A 20,729-nucleotide genomic window follows, 5' to 3' on the forward strand; every position below is an offset into this window, starting at 1 on the left:
ACTGCAGCCTAGAAGAACAGCTGTGAGAAACCTTGGCTCTCAGAGTTTGTCTGGCAAGGTGAGAATGAATCTGAGACCCTGGGAGAAGAACTCCTCATAGGTCTGTCTTAGGACCACTGCAATAGGGCTGCCTCAAGGAGTGAAGGGATCCTGGTTGCTAAGGAACTCCCTGCTTCCGTCCTTCCACTCTTTACCCCTAGAAGCATCCTCTTCAAAACCACCAGGGTCCTGAGCACTTCTAGGGACAGGAAAGAGACCCAGTGTCACTGGCCTCCTGGGGCATCCTGAGCACAGCTAGAGTATCTGGGATAGCTGTGCAGATACTGGCCAGCCTGTGTCCTCTCAGACCTTCTCACCAGCTGCTACAGGCTAAGAATGCATGTCCCTCTAGAACCTCAGAAGGAAACTAGATTGTTGATGTTGTCACTGGTTAAGAGTGTCCAGATGAAACCGCCTTGGATTTGGCATGGGAGAGGACACGGAGAGACACACAAGAGGGAAGCAGAACACATGAAGAAAGATGCAGAAATTGAAGTTGTGCTGTCACAAGCCAAGAAATATCTGGAAGTAGCTAGAAAAGGTAGGAGATGCTCTTCCCTAGTGCCAGGTCCTTCTGACACCTTGACCCGGAACCTCTAGACTCCATAAATGAGGATGAATTCCCACCATTGTAAGCCCCCTGCTAGTAGTACACTGTCACACATGCTCTAGAAAACCATGGAACCAGGTCCCTCCAGCCACAGCAGTGATAGATGGAAAAAGGAATGCAGAGCAGGGCTGGGGCTCAAATCTCTCTGTCAAGCTATAACTTTCAAATGACCCTTCCTGCAGCCACCCCCTCCTGCTGAGAGCCCCAGGAGGAAAGCTGGCATCTGCTCCCCCAGCCACCTACAACAACACACCAGAACCCAGGGGGCCTTGGCTTCCCCACTCCTGGTAACCTACACTCATTCTGTCCTGGGGCTAGGAAATTTTCCATCATCCCACCTCCAAGTCAAAGTCGTTAGATTTAATCATTAACCTGGGGGGGAGGCGGGTAATTAGTAGGGTAGGATGATAACCCATGCTGATGAGGACACAGCTGGACGCTAAGAACAGCTGATCTGACAAACATGAGGGGAAGCAGAACCTGACTGAAAAGAGGTTGGAATGTACTCCTGGCATATCTGCACCTCCCACCCCCTGCCCCGAGATCTGAAGGCATCAATAGCCCTTTCCTCTATCCTGCTTTGGCAAGCACCAAAGGAGAAAACATTTGCAAGCATGTAATGGATGTAACCCATTTGGGATGACATAAGCCCTCTCTCTATATAACAGGATTGCCTCTTGTTAAGCCAGTTTTAAGACTGAGGAAATTGAGAGTTTGAGAAGCTAAGCAACTTGTTTAAGGTCACAGACAGTAAGTGATGGAACTAGGATTTGAGCCCAGGTGAGTATGAAAAGCCCAGGGTCACGCTGACACACACACACCCTCTCTTACTGTCCTGGGAGTTACAGCATCTTGTTCCTCTACTTTTGTGACACTCCAGACTAGTTAGTATTAGCCACCTATCACCAGCTGGCACTTAAGCTGAATGAGGTCCAGAAACAGACACTGGATCTTGCAGCAGTCCGCTGGCTCAAACGCCATTACAAGATGGCGCTGGTTTCCTGTTTATCCCGAATGCTAACGTGTCGCTCTCCCGCCCGATAGTACTGACCAATCAGCTTACCGCCCAAGCTCCGCCCCCAGAACCTGCATATAAGCCAGCTTGCCCCGGCGCCCGGGGCCCTCCTCCCGTACCAGCTCTCCCGAGAAGCCATAACCGAGCAGCGTTCAATAAAACCGTGATAGAGGAAGAATCTTGGAGTCGTGTCTTGCTTCCCCGCTGGTCGGGGCGCGCCGCAACTGGTGCCGAAACCCGGGAAACTTCGGACCTTGCGAACGACTCGGAGGAGGGCCGAAGATTCAGAACCTCACACGGGAACGGTGAGTACTCATAAGGTATGACTGACGCCTATGACACCAATCTTGCCTTTTTGTTGGACTTTTTCCCGTTGATAATTTTTGTGTGGGTTATCTTGGTGATTGGGTGCTGCTTTTGGCTGCGCTGCCACCGCGCGGAGGAAACTTGTTTGTGTTGCTGTGAGCGAAACGAAAGTAAAGTTTGTGTTGCTGCGAGCGAAACGAAAGTAAAGCTCCTTAGTGGGGACAGTCTTTCGTTAGCTCGTTGTTTTCTTTGAGTAAACCTGGTGTAGAGAAATCAGTTTCAAAGATGGGGAACTTTGACTCACATATTGAGTTTTTTGTCAAACCTGTGAAGGAATTACTGGGTGCAAGGGATATTAATGTTTCCTCCGGTTCTATAAAAAGGGCGCTTAAAGAGATAGATCAACATGCGCCATGGTTCGCGGTATCCGGTGATCTCACGATGAGTTCCTGGGAAAAGCTAGGAAAAGATTTAGAAAAACACAAACAAGATCTAGGAAAAGCCACCTTGCCTTTTTGGAGATTGGTGAAATCTTGTCTGGATGAGGAAAAGGCACAGGAAGCAGTAGCAAAGGGGAGAAAGGCTATGGCAGAATGGCAGGATAGTCAGTCCGAAACCGGTAAGGAAACAGAAGCTAGCAAAGAAAATTCTAAACATAAAGAAAATAAAAGAGAAAAGAAGAAACAAAAATTACAACATACAGAAAGGGAACCTTCAGCACCAGCGTACCTATGGTCGGAGCTGGCCGCTATTAATTTGTCTGATTCTGACTCAGAGTTAGATACTGAGGATGAGATAGACCTAGAAAGGGAGGCTGCGGGGTATGAGCGTGAAAGCTATGGCCCAGGGCCCGGAGCCGAGCTATCACGACCACCGCCCTTCGCTCCTAACTCACAAGTGAGTTCAGGAAGCTGCGCAGGAAGTCATCGCATTCCTCCCAAAACCTGGACTAAACTAGCAAATGCTTTCCCGGTGTTCGAAGACCCAAACACACAGGTCAGGTCTCATGAGCCTGTATCTTACAAGATGTTAAAAGATCTAGTACAAGCAGTTCAGACCTATGGCCCAACTGCCCATTATCCTCTGTCTATTTTAGACAGAATAGCTAAGGATGTTTTGACTCCGGCAGACTATCAGGAAGTTGGAAGGGCAGCTTTACCCCCTGGTACTTATCTAGAATGGAGGTCTCTGGTCACAGACCATGCCCAAATTCAGGCCCGGCGTAATGCACAAAATGGCCAGCCAGCCTGGACGGCGGATATGTTGTTGGGTCAAGGACAATGGGTAAATAACCAGATAAACTTCCCCATTGAAATTTACAATCAAGTGAAAGAGATACACGTATCCGCCTGGAAAAAACTGGTCAGAAAAGGAGAAGTGAGTGGAAACCTTACTAAGATCATTCAAGGACCAAATGAGCCTTTTGCTGATTTCGTAGCCCGGATGCTTGATGCTGCGGGAAAAATTTTTGGGGATATGGAAACAGCTCTCCCCTTAACGCAGCAACTTATTTATGAACAATGTACAAAGGAGTGCAGACGAGCTATCACGCCCTGGAAACAGAAGGGGCTTGAGGCTTGGTTGAAAGCATGTAGGGAGATAGGGGGCCCTCTCACCAATGCTGGCCTCGCTGCAGCAGTTATGACAGCTGTCAACCGAGGAAGTGGCTCTAAAGGAAAATGTTATAATTGCGGAAAGCCAGGACATCTAAAGAAAGAGTGTCGGTCTCCTTCAGGAGGAGACCAACAGAGGATGCCAGGCACCTGTCCCCGATGCAAAAAGGGAAAACATTGGGCAAATGAATGTAGATCAGTGAAAGATGTTAATGGGCAGCCCCTCCAGCCGATGTTCCCTGCGGTCTCAAAAAACGGATCACGGGGCCCGCGACCCCGGGGCCCGAAAGTGTTCGGGGCTATTCAGAACGAGGCATCGGGGGAATTCCCCCCGCCTCCCTCCAATCAGGGCAAAGAGCCACGTCAGCAGCCGCAGGGTTGGACTTGTGTGCCGCCTCCTCAATGGTACTGACTCCTTCTATGGGGGTGCAGGCCATTGATACTGATCTTATGAATCCATTAAATAAAAATGAGGTGGGCCTTATAATTGGGAGATCAGGTAGTTCCATTAGAGGATTGATGGTTTTGCCAGGTGTTATTGACCCTGATTACCAGGGGAAAATCAAGATTATGTGCTGGTCTCCCAAGGGATTGTTTTCAATTGCTCCAGGAGACCGCATAGCTCAGATGTTGGTTCTCCCCTCTCATCATTCTAGATTTCCAGCTTCTGATAGGGAACGAGGCCTTAATGGGTTTGGATCTACAGGGAAAAATGCCTTCATGCTTGCCATGGGTTTGGATCAGAGACCTACGTTAGAATTAATAATAGAGGGAAGGCGATTCCTTGGATTATTGGATACAGGAGCTGACCGGAGTGTCATAAGACAGGAAGAGTGGCCCTCAAAGTGGCCACTTACTATCGCCTCCCAGTCCCTTCAAGGCTTAGGATACCAAGAAACACCTAGCATGAGCGCTAAGGAGCTTACTTGGCGCTCAGAAGAACAAGAAGGAAAGTTCCAGCCTTTCGTTGTATCACTCCCCGTTAATCTATGGGGACGGGATGTGCAGCAACAGATGCATTTGCAGCTTACCAATGAGTATTCCCCTGCATCACAAGCTATCATGAGGAAACAGGGATATTTTCCAGGAAAGGGGTTGGGAAGGAACCTTCAGGGAAGAAGTAGTCCAGTTCAGCCGTCATCCCATAGGTATAGAGAAGGGTTGGGTTTTTCATAGGGGCCTCTGAGGATAAGCAACGATTAAAGATACCCTGGCAAGTTGATACACCCGTTTGGACACCTCAGTGGCCCTTGTCAAAAGAGAAGCTCCAAGCGGCAAAACAATTAGTTGCAGAGCAGCTTCAGTTACATCATATTGAGCCTTCCACGTCACCGTGGAATTCTCCCATCTTTATTATTAAAAAGAAATCAGGAAAATGGAGATTGTTACATGATCTACGCTCCATAAATGCACAGATGGTTATTATGGGACCCGTACAACGAGGTCTCCCTATGCTTACAGCATTACCAAAAGGATGGCCTGTGATAACAATAGACATAAAGGATTGCTTTTTTTCTATTCCCATTCATGAAGAGGATAGACCTAGATTTGCTTTTACAGTTCCAGCCGTTAATCATGAAGCTCCTGATGAACGCTTTCAATGGCGAGTTTTACCACAAGGCATGGCTAATAGCCCGACTATGTGCCAACTTTATGTTGGCCGCGCCATTGACCCTATTCGAAGTCAGTTTCCCAATTTGAAAATTATACACTATATGGATGATCTTCTTATAACTGGAGAAAAGGTTAAGCAAGTCGAAGAATGCTTGCAAAGCCTTTTGAAAGCTTTAGCAAATGCAGAGCTTTATATTAGCCCTGAGAAGTTACAAAAGGGCATACTTGTTGATTTTCTTGGTACCCGTATTTCCCCAGATGAGATTATGCCCCAGAATATTACCTTACAAACTTCATGCCTTCATACATTGAATGATTTTCAAAAATTTTTAGGAAATGTTAATTGGCTAATGGGATATTTGAAAATACCAAAAGGAGACCTTATGCCCCTATATAAGATATTGGAAGGTAATCCTGATTTGACCTCTCCCCGACAATTGACATTGGAAGCTCAAAATTCTATCCAAAAGATACAGGAAGCGTTAAAAACAGCTCAATTAAAAAGATTAGACTATACTCAGTCATTCCAATTAGTAATCCTCCCTACAAAGGTTGTCCCTCTAGGAGTGGTTTGGCAGAATGGACCTCTTTGGTGGCTGCATGGACAAGGATTGGGATCTAAAAATGTCCACTATTATCCCGATTTAGTGGCAAGGCAGGCGTTAAATGGCCTGAAGTGGTGCCTTGAGTTTTTCGGCGAGCCACCAGCAACATTGATAGTGCCCTACACCAAAGAACAAATTGAGATTTTAACAGGTGCGACCTCATGGTGGGCTATTCTTGTGGTTAGTTTTGCAGGATATATTGATAACCATTACCCTAAACATCCTCTGTTAACATTTGCCTCGGAGGATACTGTTTATTTTCCTCGAATCACATCTCAAAATCCCATCATGAATGCCCCTGTAATTTATACTGATGGCTCAAAGACCGGCAAGGGTGCCATGTCCATCGATGGTCAGACCTACAGTTTCCAGTTTCCTACCACCTCCCCTCAGGTAGCAGAATGTCTTATTATACAAAAGGTTTTTGAGAAATATCCTAATATTTCTTTTAATTTGGTCTCTGATTCCCTATATGTTGTCAATTTACTTAAAAATTTGGAAATTGCTGCCTATATACAACCTTCTAGTATGGTGGCGCCGCTATTAAGACAGATTCAAGCCTTGATGTTACTTCGCTCTCAACCTTTTTATGTGACTCATATTCGAGCACATAGCGGGCTTCCAGGGCCAATGTCAGCCGGGAATACGTTGGCAGATGAGGCCACCCGCATAGCCATAGCTGCTTGGATTATGAGTACACCTTGTGAACAGGCACAAAAGTTCCATGATAATTTTCATGTATCTGCTAACACCTTGCGCCTGAAGTTCAATATCTCCAGGGAACAAGCTCGTAAGATTGTCAAAAACTGCCAACATTGTGTTGCCTTTCACCATCCACCGCATATAGGAGTTCTCCCCAAAGGGCTGAAACCCCTAGCCTCGTGGCAAATGGATGTTACCCACATCTCAGAGTTTGGGAAACAAAAATATGTTCACGTTTCAGTGGATACCTTTTCTGGCATTATTTTTGCCACTGCCATGACTGGTGAAACGACACGCCATGTCATTGCCCATTGTCTAGCTGCATGGGCCAGCTGGGGTAAGCCTTTGTTCTTGAGAACGGATAATGGTCCGGCTTACACTTCTTCCTCATTCCATTCCTTTTGTGCAACAATGGATGTTCAACACTCCACTGGCCTCCCTTATAATCCACAGGGACAAGGCATAGTGGAACGTGCAAATCGTACTATTAAAGAACTGCTTCAAAAACAAAAAGGGGGAATAGGGCGCACCCCTGGCGAGCGCCTCTCCTTGGCTCTTTTCACTCTTAATTTTTTAACTTTGGATGAAGCATCTAAGACCTCTGCTGATCGCCATGTGGGCGTAACACCAGTCCTTCGGGAGATGGTGTTATGGAAGGATGTGCTAACAAATAAATGGATGGGCCCTGACCCCGTATTACGTAGGTCAAGGGGATCTCTTTGTGTTTTCCCACAGAATGCAAGAGACCCGATTTGGGTGCCGACAAGACTAACACGAGGGGTACAACAACATGAGGAAGATGGAGAAGATGATGCTGACCTTCCTGAGAATTTGAAATGTTACAATTGAATTTCACCGCCTCTATTGCTGCCCTAAATCAGACGCGTGCTCATTTGACCACCTTGGGAGAATTTACTGATTTTTTGGTCACAGCTGCATCTTATGTGAAGGAATGGGCTGGGGTGTGGGCGATGGGAACAGTGGGCTTGATTGGTCTAGTCATACTGGGTTGGATCCTCTGTAGGTTGATAAAGCGCAATCGTACAGAGCGTACACTTATGCTATGGCCGCCCTGGATGCTGGCGGTTCCCCAAGTATCTGGTTGGCCCAGCTGAGGGAACTGTAGGCTGTCCTTGCACTCGGAGGGCTCTGCCCATTGCACCCGATTAGGAAGCCTATGATACTGCTCCTGCACACGGAGAGCTATGCTCATTGCACCCGTTTTGAGAGTATCATTGTTCCTCCTACTCAGCACTCGCCCATCGAGCAGGAAGCTCATCATGAGGAGACTCCTAGCTCTGGGTTGCCAAAAACAAAAAGGGGGAACTGCAGCAGTCCGCTGGCTCAAACGCCATTACAAGATGGCGCTGGTTTCCTGTTTATCCCGAATGCTAACGTGTCGCTCTCCCGCCCGATAGTACTGACCAATCAGCTTACCGCCCAAGCTCCGCCCCCAGAACCTGCATATAAGCCAGCTTGCCCCGGCGCCCGGGGCCCTCCTCCCGTACCAGCTCTCCCGAGAAGCCATAACCGAGCAGCGTTCAATAAAACCGTGATAGAGGAAGAATCTTGGAGTCGTGTCTTGCTTCCCCGCTGGTCGGGGCGCGCCGCAGGATCTGTTTTGAGTTCTGCTGTACCTGGAGCACTTAGCATAGTGCCTGGCTTGTGTAAATATTTGTTGAAAGAATCAATCCAACCTGTAAGAAGGTTGGGCTAATAGCTATCTATGAGTTGGTCTTCTGCTGAAGACCATCTGGGTGCCCATGTATTTCAAGAGGTCATCTGAGTCAAGCCCTGACACTGGCCCTTCTTCTAGCTTGCTGCAGCAAAGGTTGGCATGATGCCAGTCCCTAGGTCAAGTGCTTCTGGTCTCTAGCCCAAGGGCTTGGATGGCTACTCCTAAGTCTTTTCCACCTCAACTAGTGGTAGCTGTGGTTAGTGGAACAGTAAAGCACTTTGGAAGAGAGTGAATTGAATGTGAGCAAGTACCAGCCCGGTTCCCAAGAGTACTAGCTGCAAGGCTGCCACCAGGGCCTGGGACAATTGCATTGATAGGCTCTCTCACAGGCAAATGGGCCTTTTGAAGCTCTCTCTTCCAGCTCACTGCAGAAAGCATGTATCTACACCAATGGGGCATCTGGGATCTCCAAGAGGTTCTGGAAGTATCTCTAGTGGAGACATCTTCTAGACAGGTTTTGGAAGCCTGCAGAATTACAGTCTCAGGAATGGTACCTACCCCTCCCTCCAACCTCCCTGCTTCACAGGACTAAATCCCTAACAACTCTCAAATTATTCAAAAAAGCAAAGTCACTCTAGAGGTCAGAAGCCACAATGAGAATGTTCAGAGTATATGCCACAAGCTCTGAAGTAATTCCAAAAGAGGTTCTAGAAAGGCAGCACATTCCCGAGGAACCATGCAGATGGGCTTGTTGCTTCTCTGGGGGTTAAAAGCAGCTGCAAGCCTTTCCTCTGCAGAACTGTGTGAGCAAGTGTGTACGAACAACTGTGTGGACAATGTGCCAGTACCGTGCACTCCACACCCAGGAGTGCACTCTGCCACCTGACCAAGCTGGAAGCTGAAGGCAAGGTCCGCCCTGCTGTCAGCCTGGTCCTGTGACTTCCTGGCTGAGGCTGGCTTGCCTTGGATTCTTGACAGAACATTAAAACAGAAAGACATCTTCAGGCTGCCTCGACCCCTACAGGGGAGCAGGGTGCAGAGCCACCAAGGGCATTGGTAGCAGAGGGAGGTTTTGAACCTGACCTCCCAAATCCCAGCTCAGGTGGACCCATCTCTCTATAACACCCTGGTTACCCACCCTCAGGCTTGGTTGTGAGGATTAGTGAAACTAACACTAAGGTTAGTGGAGCAAGGAAGGTAGATCAGCAAAAACAAGGTATAGCCCATTAACCCAGAAGGTAGCACAGGCAGCAGGGAGAATGGGCCATTAGATGATGGCATCACTATGTCACATCCCTGTAACCTTAAATATTCATGAGCCAGAAGTGTGCCCTGGAGTAGCTATGACTCTGCAACCTGGGATGCATTTGTGGGTAGGGGAGAAGAGTGACCACTTGGGCACTCTTCACATAGACGCATGTAAGCAGAGAAAGAGACAGACTCAGTACTCCTAAGCTGGGAGCCCTATCCAGGCAGGCACAGGCCCTCTGCCACTCCCCCCGCCCTTTGTGTGCAATCCACACTGCTTCCTACACACCTAGCAGGTGCTCACAGTTACTCAGCTCAGGGCACAGATAAAGGTCAAAGCAACATGCACACACCTTCACAGTCACCACTCCACTTGTCCTGCAGAAGCTGTGCTGGGGCCCACTCCACCTCCCTCCTGCCAGCCAGCCCTTCATCCTTGTGGTGGACCAGGGAGGTCTCTCTTTGCTCTGGCTTTCTCTGACTACTACTTCCTGCCCCCTGACTCCCTACACCCTGCCACCACTGCTACACAGCGGCTCCCAGGACCCTTCTCATTTCCACTAAGCCCCTCTTGGCCCCCACCTAGCCTAGAGCTTTCAGATCAAAGGAAGTCAGAATCTGGGAGTTGAGACGGGAACACTGAGGACGGGCAAGGTACCTAAGGAATTCTAGGGCTAAAATTTAAGGGAAAGAAACGAACATGGCGAAATCTAAGTAAACTGGACCACCCCGTGAGAGTGGAATCTATCTCATAAGAGCCCAGATAGAGGAACCCTCACTCTGAAATTCTGCATGGAAACAAGCCAGGAGTCCCCCGCCCCCCAACATACACTCCAGCACTAAATTAGATGTGGCCTGCTTCTGTGTCAGGTCCCTTACTCCATGGATCCTCATCTATGAGGCATGGAGGTTCTGACACTGCAAAGGAGATGGGGAATGGGGATTGTGCCTTCAGGTCCTTCAGTCCAGGACAAGGAGACAGAGAGCAGGCTCTCTTTAGAGGACACAGTGCCCCTAAGTGTATATGTAGGAGAGAGAAGCAAAGAGAAAGAGGAAAACAGTGATGAGGCCCTGAGGCACCCCATGCTGTCTCCCAAGTTAGGTGGCTTCACCACCTCTTCTTACACCCCTGCCCTGGGATGTGAGTGCACAGACATTGGGACCAGGGACACTGAGAAGCCCAGGCAGATGAACACCTGCCCTACTACTCAAACAGAGCAAAAGGCTGTGAGAGAGGACAGGGCCAGGAAAAGCATTCCCAGAGTCTCAGTGCTACAGTGAACAGCAAATAGAGGGGCCACTGGCTAGAGCCTTCAGGGCCGCTGAGTGGCTGCAACCTGGCCTTGCCCTGGAGAAAGCTGAGCCTGCCTGCTGTGTAAAGAGATCCCTGGGGGGAGGGCAGCGGCTATTTTTGGAGGAAAGAGGGGAAGGGGCCATGGAAAGCCTACCAGAGGATCCCAGATTGAGGGTTAAAGTTACCCCCTAGAGTAGGGGGGTGAAGGGTGGTCAAGGGCCCATTCTCCTGGAGCCAGGCCTCAACCTGATTGGACCCTCCCCTCTGTTCAGTTTAAGATTAGAAAGAAACTGATCTCCTGGCCCTGCCATGCACCTCCTCCAGCACTGCAGGCTTTCTTCTCTGTCTCAGTACCTCCTAAATCAATCAGGGCCTGCTCCCCAGTGTCCAGCACCCACCTCTCTCTGTCCAGTGACCCCCTGCCCTAGTACAGGGCACTCCAGCTCCTATGAATATCCTGTCACCCTCACTGGTTAGTATTGAGTGGTATGTTGGTCCCATACCAACCCAGTAAGTTCTTCTCATAGTCTAACTTCCATACCTCCAGTCACAGCAAAGCATTTTCATTTTTCTGCCAACAATGAAAGTGGACACCAGTCATCTGCAAACAGGCCTTTCCACCAGAGGGGCATCCCTCTCCATCCCTCTACCACATCTCCTCCCTCCTTTTGAAGGCCTTTCACCTACTTTGCAGGCCCACAATGTAGCAAGCAGAAAATGAAATCTATTTCACAAGCATGATTGGCTTTCACCCCCATGGCTCCTTCTTTATCCTAAATGGCCCTCTTTCCCCAAGCCCTTGGTCCACCCTCATTCCAGTCACGCTCCTGAGACCCTCCTAGGCCTTCCCTTGCTCCCCCTGTCCGGAGTGTTCCCTGGACTGGACAGGATCCAAAGTCCATAACTGCCCTCCAAGTTTTCCCTTCCACTCTAGTATTTTCCTCAAGGGAAAGTCTTCTCGTAGTCTAACCTTAATCTCTCCTGCTGCATTCCTAAATTCCTTTCCCATCTTTTCTCTTTGTGAAATCTCATTTACATCATAAATACAATCTTCCTCTCAGGCTGTGCCCTTCCACTTTCCCAGACCCTGAAACCTGCCCCAGTTTGAAGAAGTTCTTGACATCCACCCCCTGCCCAGAATTCTAAGATACCTGGATGCCGGCCAACCGATGGACTAGAACAGCGACCCGCCCAGATCTGGCTCTCCAGCCGGAGGGGCGGCGACCCGCGCGGCCGCCAGTGCAGCCACGACGGGGTTAAGGCTCAGGACTAGAGAAAGAGGGGGCCGGGAGGGGCGGTGCAGAGCCAATCCGCAGCAGCACAGTCTTCCGGCCGAGTGGGGCGCGCCGAGCCTGGAGCTGCGAGCCGAGCGCCGGGCTGGGGCCGGGGCCGGAGCGCAGCGGAGAAGGAGCGCGCCCGCCCCAGCCCGAGTCCCGCCGCCGCCGGGCCCCAAGCCATGGAGCCGGATAACAGCCCACGGAAGATCCAGTTCACAGTTCCGCTGCTGGAGCCGCACCTGGACCCCGAGGCGGCCGAACAGGTATGGGTAGGGCGGGGCAGCGAGACTCGGTGATGGTCTAGGGACCCGGCCGTGGAACCTGAATCCTTGCCTCGCCCCCCAGCCCGGCACCGCACCCCTTCTGGGACGCACTCCCCCAATTTATGGGGGGAGAGTCCTCCATCCCCTCCCCCAACGGCGGAGCCACGTCTCCCCATTAGTGCGGGTCCCTGTGCTGGGAGTCTCCGAGAGCGTCGTTCACTCCCTGCCCTGCCTTGTGGACACGACCCCTCCTCCTCTGGCGACCTTGCGTCCCTTCACTCTCAGTCAACCCCCGGAGTTTACCGGCTGGGTGTCGGCACTGACCTAAAGGGTACCGCCGGAAGGGGGGCGGCAAGTGGGAAGAAGAGACAGCTCCGCCCCTCCGACTCGTTCGCACCTGGGCCCTGAGTGTGGCACCCAAGGGGATGAGGACAGTGATGGAGGAGCTTTGGGGTGAGGGCGGGGGTCTGCAAGCTGATATTTGTTCCCTTCTGTAAGTCGGAACACGTGGGTCCTGGGTCTAACTCCTGCCCTTTGGAGTAGGGGGTGGGGGTGGGATGCGGGGCTCAGTGCGGCGGACTAGAGAGCCTAGGGCTGGGGTCCAAGCTCAGCCAGGAGCTAGCCACTAAGAGAGCTTGGCTCACTGGGTGGGAGTGCAGGGCCCTGGCCCAGCCTCCTGGCCTGGCCTATTTTTAGCTCAGAGCAGCCTGGCAGAGGCGGCAGTGTGTGAGTGAGCAGTGTGTCTCAGCGTCAGTGAGCGTATGGGAAGGACTACTACCTGCAGCCTGTCTCTTTTCGCATTCGCTGGCCATGTGGAGACCAACTCATCCACAAGAGCACCCAGCTCTCTCCAGGCGGGGGCTCCTGCTTCTAGCTACTCACTGCCAAGCTCCCCACCTGAGAGACTCAGACCTCTAGGGATGGGCAAGAGAGAGAGAGGTTTCCACGATGCTCAGGCTGATTGATAGACTTGGGTGTGGATAAAAAAGGCCAACACATGTGCTCTTTGAAACTTTACTTCTCAGGGCAAGGGAAGGCCAGGTATCCTGGCCTTGGGCATCTCCAGCGCTGTAAGGTGTGGCTGGAGAGGGTGTATTGAGACCTCATACACCTGAGAGGAGGAGTGGTTTCTATGGGCTCAAGGAATAGGCCTATGCCCTGAGACAGGAGATTAGCTAAAATGACTTCTGACCCAGGAAAGGAGGCCCAGCAGTGGGACTGTAGGAGTCAGAAGTTCTGAGAGCTGCCTCCTACTAGCAGACAGGACCTGACACCTGCTTCTGTTTGGTGTTGAGGTGGGAGGGAGGAGGGCAGGCTAGCTGATTCACAGAGCTGGGGGCAAAGGAGCACGTGGGGGCATATGACAGTGAAGGAGCCAAAGTGGGCAAAGAGCTGGGACTCCGCCTACTCTTTTCTAGTCTTCAGAAATCTGTCTCCTGGGCCTAAAAGTTTGCCCCTGTCCTTCCTGCTGTGCTACCAGGTATATAGGCAAAAGCTCCAAGTATAGCAGGAGCTCCTACCCCAGCCTCCATGGGGTGCAGGTGGGGAAGAGTGGGAAGCTAAGTGTACAGCAGAATTAGGGTGGAGGCTGCTAACCTCCACCACAACCTTCATATGTCCTTGAGAGCTAGGAGAGGTGGGGGCAGAAACAGAAAAGAGACCTTTCTGTTGGGTACCTAGGACCCAGGGAGTCTGGCTTTCCTCCCTCCTGACAATATCACAATTCTCAAGGACTCAGGGTGCTTCAAATCTCTCTATTTAGGGCAAAAAGTCTGTTAAGGGACCTGCCCAACCTCACAGAGCCCTGCTGACCTTTTGGGCTCCCAATACAGGTGCTATGTCAAACCACTAATCCCAAATCCACCAGTCTGGGTCACTTGCACTCCTCTCCAGCAACCACCCCAAACCCCAAACCTTCCCACCCCACCCCTACTCAGTCAGAAGGCAAGTAAGGCATCAGATCCTAGCAAAGGGGTGATCCCACTCCCACATACATGAAGCATCTTGTACCAGGAACAGTCAGAGACAATTCACATTTACTATTTAAACACACACACACACACACACACACACACACACACACACACACGTCTGGCTCTACTGGCACCTTAAAATGTCACTAAAAACAGATGCCACTGATTTCCCCTGAAGCAAGAGGTCACGCACAGCCCCATTCCATACATGCTGTTTTCTTTGGGAAGAGCCCCCTCTCTGGCTCACACAGTCCCTCCTACTATTCCCACTTTCTAGGCATCTTGTCACCTCCACCCACTACTGCCAGTGGTGGTGATGCCAAGTGATAGCTACGAACAGATCTAACCCTGATCATTTGGGTCCTCACTGGACTCCTTCCTGCTTCCCCACAGCTGCCCTGAGAGAGCTGCAGGAGCTCTACCCCTGTGGTGCCACTCTCTTCCAAACCTTCCCCAGAAAGGGAAAAACTACACATCCCAAGAGTCTGTGGAATTCAGCAATAATCAACAGACAGCAGGACAAGAAGAAAAACCAACAGCAGGAGGGTGGCTGGAGTTCAGTTGGAACCCTAGCCACCAATCAGCTCTATATTCTAGTTTCCCCTGTGGCTGGCCAGGATTCTACCCAGGACCCCTCCTCATGTCCTGTTCACCATTGGGACCACTTCCCCTGTTCCCTGACCAATCAAAAAGCCAGTGTGTCCAAGGCTAAGGAAACCTTAGAGTGTTGAGGAGCTGTGGTGGCCAGGGAAGAGGTGTACTCAAGCCCTTCTTCCTTCATGATGGGTGAGCTTGAGAGAGGCCTTCTGCAGACAGGTATGAGCCCACAAAAGGTTAATATCTGCTTAGGGGGTGGACTAGAGGCTGAGGGAAAGTCCTCTGACCTCTCATGTTATTTCTGACCATTGATCCAGGATGGACCAAAGGACAACAACAATTGATGCACAGAGTTGACAAAGCTTCTGAAAGGAAAGCTGAAAGGACAAGAGTAGGGTGGGGAGGCGGTGCAGGGAAGGAAACGTGCAGATGGCCCAGGTGGTCTCTTGAGTTCCTAAGAATAGCTCATCCCTGAATGAGCCAACAGTACTCTAAGGTTAACTTGACACTTTTTAAGGGATGTACAGAGTTGGCCTGAGTGGTGTTCCTAGTTAACCTGACCTTGTACTCCTCCTCCCCTAACCCAGATTCGGAGGCGCCGCCCCACCCCTGCCACACTTGTGCTGACCAGTGACCAGTCATCCCCAGGTAACCCAAAGGACAAACGCCTGGAAGAAGGGGGTCCCTGTAAGAGGGGATGGGTGCTAGAAAGGAAGGGCAGACTTAGGTAGTAGGCATTCACCCCATGCTGCCTCAGCAGGATTTATTTTGTTTTTAGAAAGATGGAGCTGTGCTAGGAGGGGAGGGAACCACCTGGTTCCTAAGCCCTCCAGGAACTGGGATGGCCAACTAAGTGCAGGTTGCTGTGGCGACAGCCTTCTAGGTTTCTCCAGCAACTGAGATGTCACTATCCCCACTCCCAAATGCAGTGACAGCTGTGAGGGGGAGAGACCACCTCCATCATCTAGCATCAGGTCTCCAGGGGGTAAGGTTAGAAACAGCTCAGGGAGCAGATGGGATTCTGGTCACCAGAGTCCCCACCAAGGTCTGGAGACAGAACAAGGTCTCGGAGAATGTCAGAGGAGCTTGGTAGGTGTGAAAAAGAAGTGACCAGGCTAGTCTGAAATCTGGGATGCCCAAATCTCCAGCCTACCCCCAACTTCCATAAATGATGCACATCTGTGGGCCTAATCAGAACAAGTTTGCTATTCTCTCTCAGGCAGCCCTGCTCCTGTGAAAGCTCAGCTCTGGCTTTGGGGGTGAAAGAATAACTGGGAGGAGAAAGAGACCTGGATGCTGCAGAGAAGGGAAAAAAGCAGAAGGACCCCAAATCTGCCTTCATAGACCTCAAAGCCTGAGGCTAGGATACAGGCTTGGCCTGGCCAGGGCCTAAGTCTTGACAAGCAGCAGTGCAGGGGGATCCAGAGAGCAGGCTCCTGGGACAGCTCAGAACAGAGGTGACTGCAGAGTCCCTTCTCCTTAAGAACTCAGGTCTTTGGGAACTCCCTGGGTTTCCTGCTCTTATTACTGTTTTTGTTGTTATTGTTGTTTGTTGTTGCTGTTGTTGTTGTTGTTGTTTCCTATTTTCCCCAGAGATAGATGAAGATCGGATCCCCAACCCACTTCTCAAGGTGAGCTGGTCCCTCCCACTCAACCCAGCACTCAAAAGCCAAACCCTGGTCCTCCAGTTCTAGGATGTGGCTCTGTGAGAGAGAGCACCCATTTAGCATATACAGGCCCTGCGTAAGCTCCCCAGAACCCAAAGCAAAAACCATGTTCCCTACCAGTAAGGCCTTTGATGCCCTCTTCCATGCACCCCAGCCCAAAAGATGTGTGGGAGTACCTCTGCACACGCTCCACCTCCCTCTCACACACAGTCTCCATGTTCAGCCTCGTGGAAACAGCTAAAAAACAGGAATCTTCTCTTTCTCCTGAAACCCACCTGCCCTGGTTTCTAATCCAAAAGCGTGCCAAGGCAGAGGAGGAGGGTGGGAAGGGCTGGCACCCATCTAGGCTCTGTGTCCTTCACAGTCCACTTTGTCAATGTCTCCACGGCAACGGAAGAAGATGACAAGGACCACACCCACCATGAAAGGTTTGGCATCTCCTTTCCAATTTCCCTTCTGGCTGAAGCTGGGGTGTAGATCTAGTAACCCTTTGCAGGGAATCCTTGGGAGGTCACTGGGGCTGCCTTTATTTGAGTGGAGCTGTTGCTATGTGAAGGAGTCTCTTGTGGCCTTGGTGAAACTAATTTATACCACCTCCTCACTATGGCAGATAAATAGCACATGTGACCTCATCAGCATAGCACATGGAAGGTACTATATTCCTTGAGTCCAAATTGAGGCTTCTCTCCTGCCCCTAGGGAGACCATAGATCCTAGTAAATTAGGAGTGTCTGTGTACTTGAAGGCTCTTTCTCTCTCCTTATTGCCCAGTTAATGTTCTCGATGTTTAGATCTCAGTGCATCAGACCAGTTGGTGGGGCTGCTGAATTTGGGAGAACCCCGCAAGGGAGATTTTAGGCAGTCATATCCAATGTTTCCTCCTTTCTCTATGCCCCTAGAGCTCCAGACGATGGTTGAACATCACCTAGGGCAACAGAAGCAAGGAGAGGAACCTGAGGGAGCCACTGAGAGCACAGGGAACCAGGAGTCCTGCCCACCTGGGATCTCAGACACAGGCTCAGCGTCAAGGCTGGTTACCCCTGGGATAGCACAAAGTATGTACAAGCCTGGAAGGGTCCCAGAATGCAGTTTCCCAGCCTTGCAAGAAGACAGTTTTACCCCCTGGGGGAAGGGGAGGAGTCTCAGCCTGGGAGAGATGGAATAGTAGCCTAAAGCCCAGTCAAGGACAAGGATGTATTGCACATATCACGTGTTTGAATCACTTTGTCTTACTGTAAGCTTCCACCTTGGACTCCAGAGATCTTGTTGTGGCTGAGAAATGAGGAAAAACCCACCACATTGCAAACAGTATTTGGCCCTGCAATGGAGCCAGGACTACAGTTCTACTTGCACCACTGGCCAGTTTACCAACAGAGCTGGCGTCTATTTCACTAGGGTTGCCTTGGAGTCTTCCAGTGGGTCTAGCTCAACACCTGATACATACAAATCCTTCAATACAGAGAATGTAATGCTGATGGTGATAATCCACAGGCACAATCCCAAATGTATTCCAGAATTCATATCATTTCCAACTATGTGAAAGTGATACAGTGCACATACTGTGTGTTACATAACACACCCAGCAGAGCATCCTGTAATGAAACACATGCTTTTCTACAGTCCAGTGAATGGTCACACTGAGTGGGATAAGTAACAATATAGCCTCAAAGCAGTTCATGTCAGACTTAGCCTCATTTGAGTTTATACTCAATTTTTTTTTTTTTAACTTTTTAGAGGGTTTGGGGTTTTGTTTTACTTTTATTTTTCAGTCTCTGGTTACAGGAGAAAAAAAGATAGTGAAGCTATCATAGTAACTGTGATCAGAGAAACCCTGGATTGTAGGGTAAATCTGTTCCCAGTGGGTCTTGGGGCTCCTTCTCAACAACGGCAGCCCTTTATAAGGGATGGCTCTCCCTCCATCACCCACTTTCCCTCCCTAGAACCTGCAGAATCCACCCCCAAGATTCAAGAGCAATGTGGTGTGCAGCCCAGCACAGAGGACACCTCAGCCCACATGTCACCACTGGATTCCCAGGGGGCCAGCTTGGTAAGCCCCATGGGCTGGGCTTTGGGCTTGCAGGAGACCAGGTTGTAGGGCCTTGTATTTAGAACCAGAGGAATAGACAAAGGAGCAGCTTTATTTAGTCACTGAAAAGTTAGCCTTTGTGGTAAGTGGCCACATATCTCCTCTGACAAAGAGAGAGGGGATTAAGTAGCTGCAGGAAGGATCAAATGGAGAGTTTGTTGGGTATACCTTCTGGAACAGGTGATGCAAGTAGGCCGTGGGTTTGCTTTTATTTTTTTAGTAAAGGGCAGTTGGAGCCAAAGTATTATGGACTAAGAGCAGAGATACTTTCCAACCCCTGCCTAGACGAGAGAGGGCTCAGACTTGAGATCCACAGCAAAAGCTGCCTCAGAAGGTGGAAGTTGGGGTGACCAGAGGGAAGGGTGCGCCTACAGCCCTTCAATCACCTTCCCTTTCTTTCCCCGCAACAGGTCTGAAAGGAGTTGACATCCTGGGATCGCCACTGCAGTGTGGAAATTCATGGACACTGGATGTTTCTTAATCTCTTGTTTTTAAAAGTGATAAATTTGGTGTTAGGTCCTTGGTGCTTTCCTTCTTTCCAACCTGGGGATCCCTTCCTCCCTCAGCGCTTGTCTGCGCTCCACAGCCCCCACTCTCAGGACCAACTAGGGAAGGGATTAGGGAAACTGATGGAAGCCTTGCCTTTACTTTCATGAAGAGAAATGGGAGTCTGGAAGTCAGAGGTCACCTCCAGGCTTTCCTATCTTACTGAGGAAAGCTCTGCCCACATAGCCGGGCTGCACTCTGGGAGACTGCTGCTCTAAAACAGATAGCTAGGACTGTGCTATGGCACCATCTGCTGGACATAAGTGGGAAGTGCACATTGTCTCTAGACCCTGAGAAAGAAGTATTTGGAATTGTCTGGCCTCCAATTCTGTGTCCACTATTTCTTATTCCAGCCTGATAGGAAAGATTTCCTGAGAACCCAGTGGCTAGAAACCCAAAGAGCCATCTTGTCCTACATACTAAGGTAAGGGTAAGACTAACACCATGCACAGATGGAGAAATGGCCTCTAGTCCCAGCCAGGCGTCTCATGATGCTGATTCTGATTCTCCCAAAGAATTAAAGAGAGTAAGGGAAAAGGCAAGATTCTTTCACGCTGTTTGCTGCAGCAGTGCCACACAGCCAAAAAGAGCCTAACCTGGATACCAGATAGGCTTCACCTGGGCCTCCCTCCAACACTCGGGGAGAATACCATGCCAGAGTTACATCTAACTCAGAAGAAAACAACTATAAAGACACATGAGAGAACTTGTACCTTGTGAACACCACACACATCCAGCTGGTCTCCCTTCTTTATTGATCTCTGGCTATATCAGGGGCCTGGGAGACCAAAGCATGGGGGAGTCACATGCGGTTCAGAGTGGCAGGTCTAATGACCATGGAGATGGACTTCACGAGAACAGGGCCCACTGTACAAACGCATGGCTGGTATTTACAAGAAAGGAGGAGGCAGTCACCTGGACTTGGCCTTTTCTTGGGTGAGGTGGGGCAAGGAGCCTGAGGACAGGAAGAGGCTCTGCCTGGCTGCACTTGCTCTGTGTGCTTCAGGATACAACAGCCCTGAACCCCTCCCCATCTGCCTTCCACCCACCAGGAGCCCAGGGAGGGGAATCTCATGGTGGGCCAGTGTTGGGAGAAGGGAGGCAGGAAGGACCCACTTTGTGACAACATGGATTACTGGGTAATACCTCACCCCACTTGCACCGGGGCCAGCTGTATTTTCCTTCCTTTGCTCATAAGATACATCCTAAAGGAAGACCTCAAAGCATTTACAGACATTGGTCGGATGAGAGCCTCCTAGTCCCCAGGGACAGAAAGGAGGCAAAGGGCCAGAGACCCAGATAGGGCAGGTGACAAGCTTCTCAAGCCCAGACTAGCCCCACATTCTTAGGGACCCCAGGAAAGTCTTCCTGCAGACAGAATCCCGATGGCCCCTCTCCTCTCCCAGCCACTGTCTGGGCATCAGAGAGGGAGTTTGCGAGGGAGTGGGGCCAAAGCAGTGCAAGTCCAGGGTCGAGAGGATTTCTCCACCTCCTCCTAGGACAGTACTTGAAGGGACACCTGCCCTTCCCATGCAGGGCTTTGAAAACTGCCAGCCTCCTATCCTATTATGGCCCTTCCTTGGGAAACAGTAAGGGA

General features: G+C 50.4%; 2 protein-coding genes across 2 annotated transcripts in view; one reads left to right on the forward strand and one right to left on the reverse strand.

The window, feature by feature from the left end:
* LOC131897211 (mucin-like protein 2) overlaps window positions 1-11,995 on the reverse strand; it is a 163,128-nt gene extending 151,133 nt beyond the window's left edge. Inside the window, exon 1 of the mRNA XM_059248127.1 lies at window positions 11,876-11,995. The gene's annotated coding sequence lies outside the window, so the exon portion shown is untranslated. The remainder of the gene's footprint in view (window positions 1-11,875) is intronic.
* Window positions 11,996-12,076: 81 nt separating this feature from the next.
* On the forward strand, window positions 12,077-19,457 carry Ppp1r1a (protein phosphatase 1 regulatory inhibitor subunit 1A). Its single transcript, XM_059248126.1, has 7 exons — window positions 12,077-12,264; window positions 15,422-15,482; window positions 16,428-16,465; window positions 16,866-16,929; window positions 17,400-17,555; window positions 18,441-18,547; window positions 18,997-19,457. Exons 1-7 carry the CDS (start codon window positions 12,181-12,183, stop codon window positions 19,000-19,002), a joined length of 516 nt encoding a protein of 171 aa, XP_059104109.1. The 5' UTR covers window positions 12,077-12,180; the 3' UTR covers window positions 19,003-19,457.
* The last annotated feature ends 1,272 nt before the right edge of the window (window positions 19,458-20,729 follow it).

Source organism: Peromyscus eremicus, chromosome 20, assembly GCF_949786415.1.
Source record: "Peromyscus eremicus chromosome 20, PerEre_H2_v1, whole genome shotgun sequence".
Lineage (NCBI taxonomy): Eukaryota > Metazoa > Chordata > Mammalia > Rodentia > Cricetidae > Peromyscus > Peromyscus eremicus.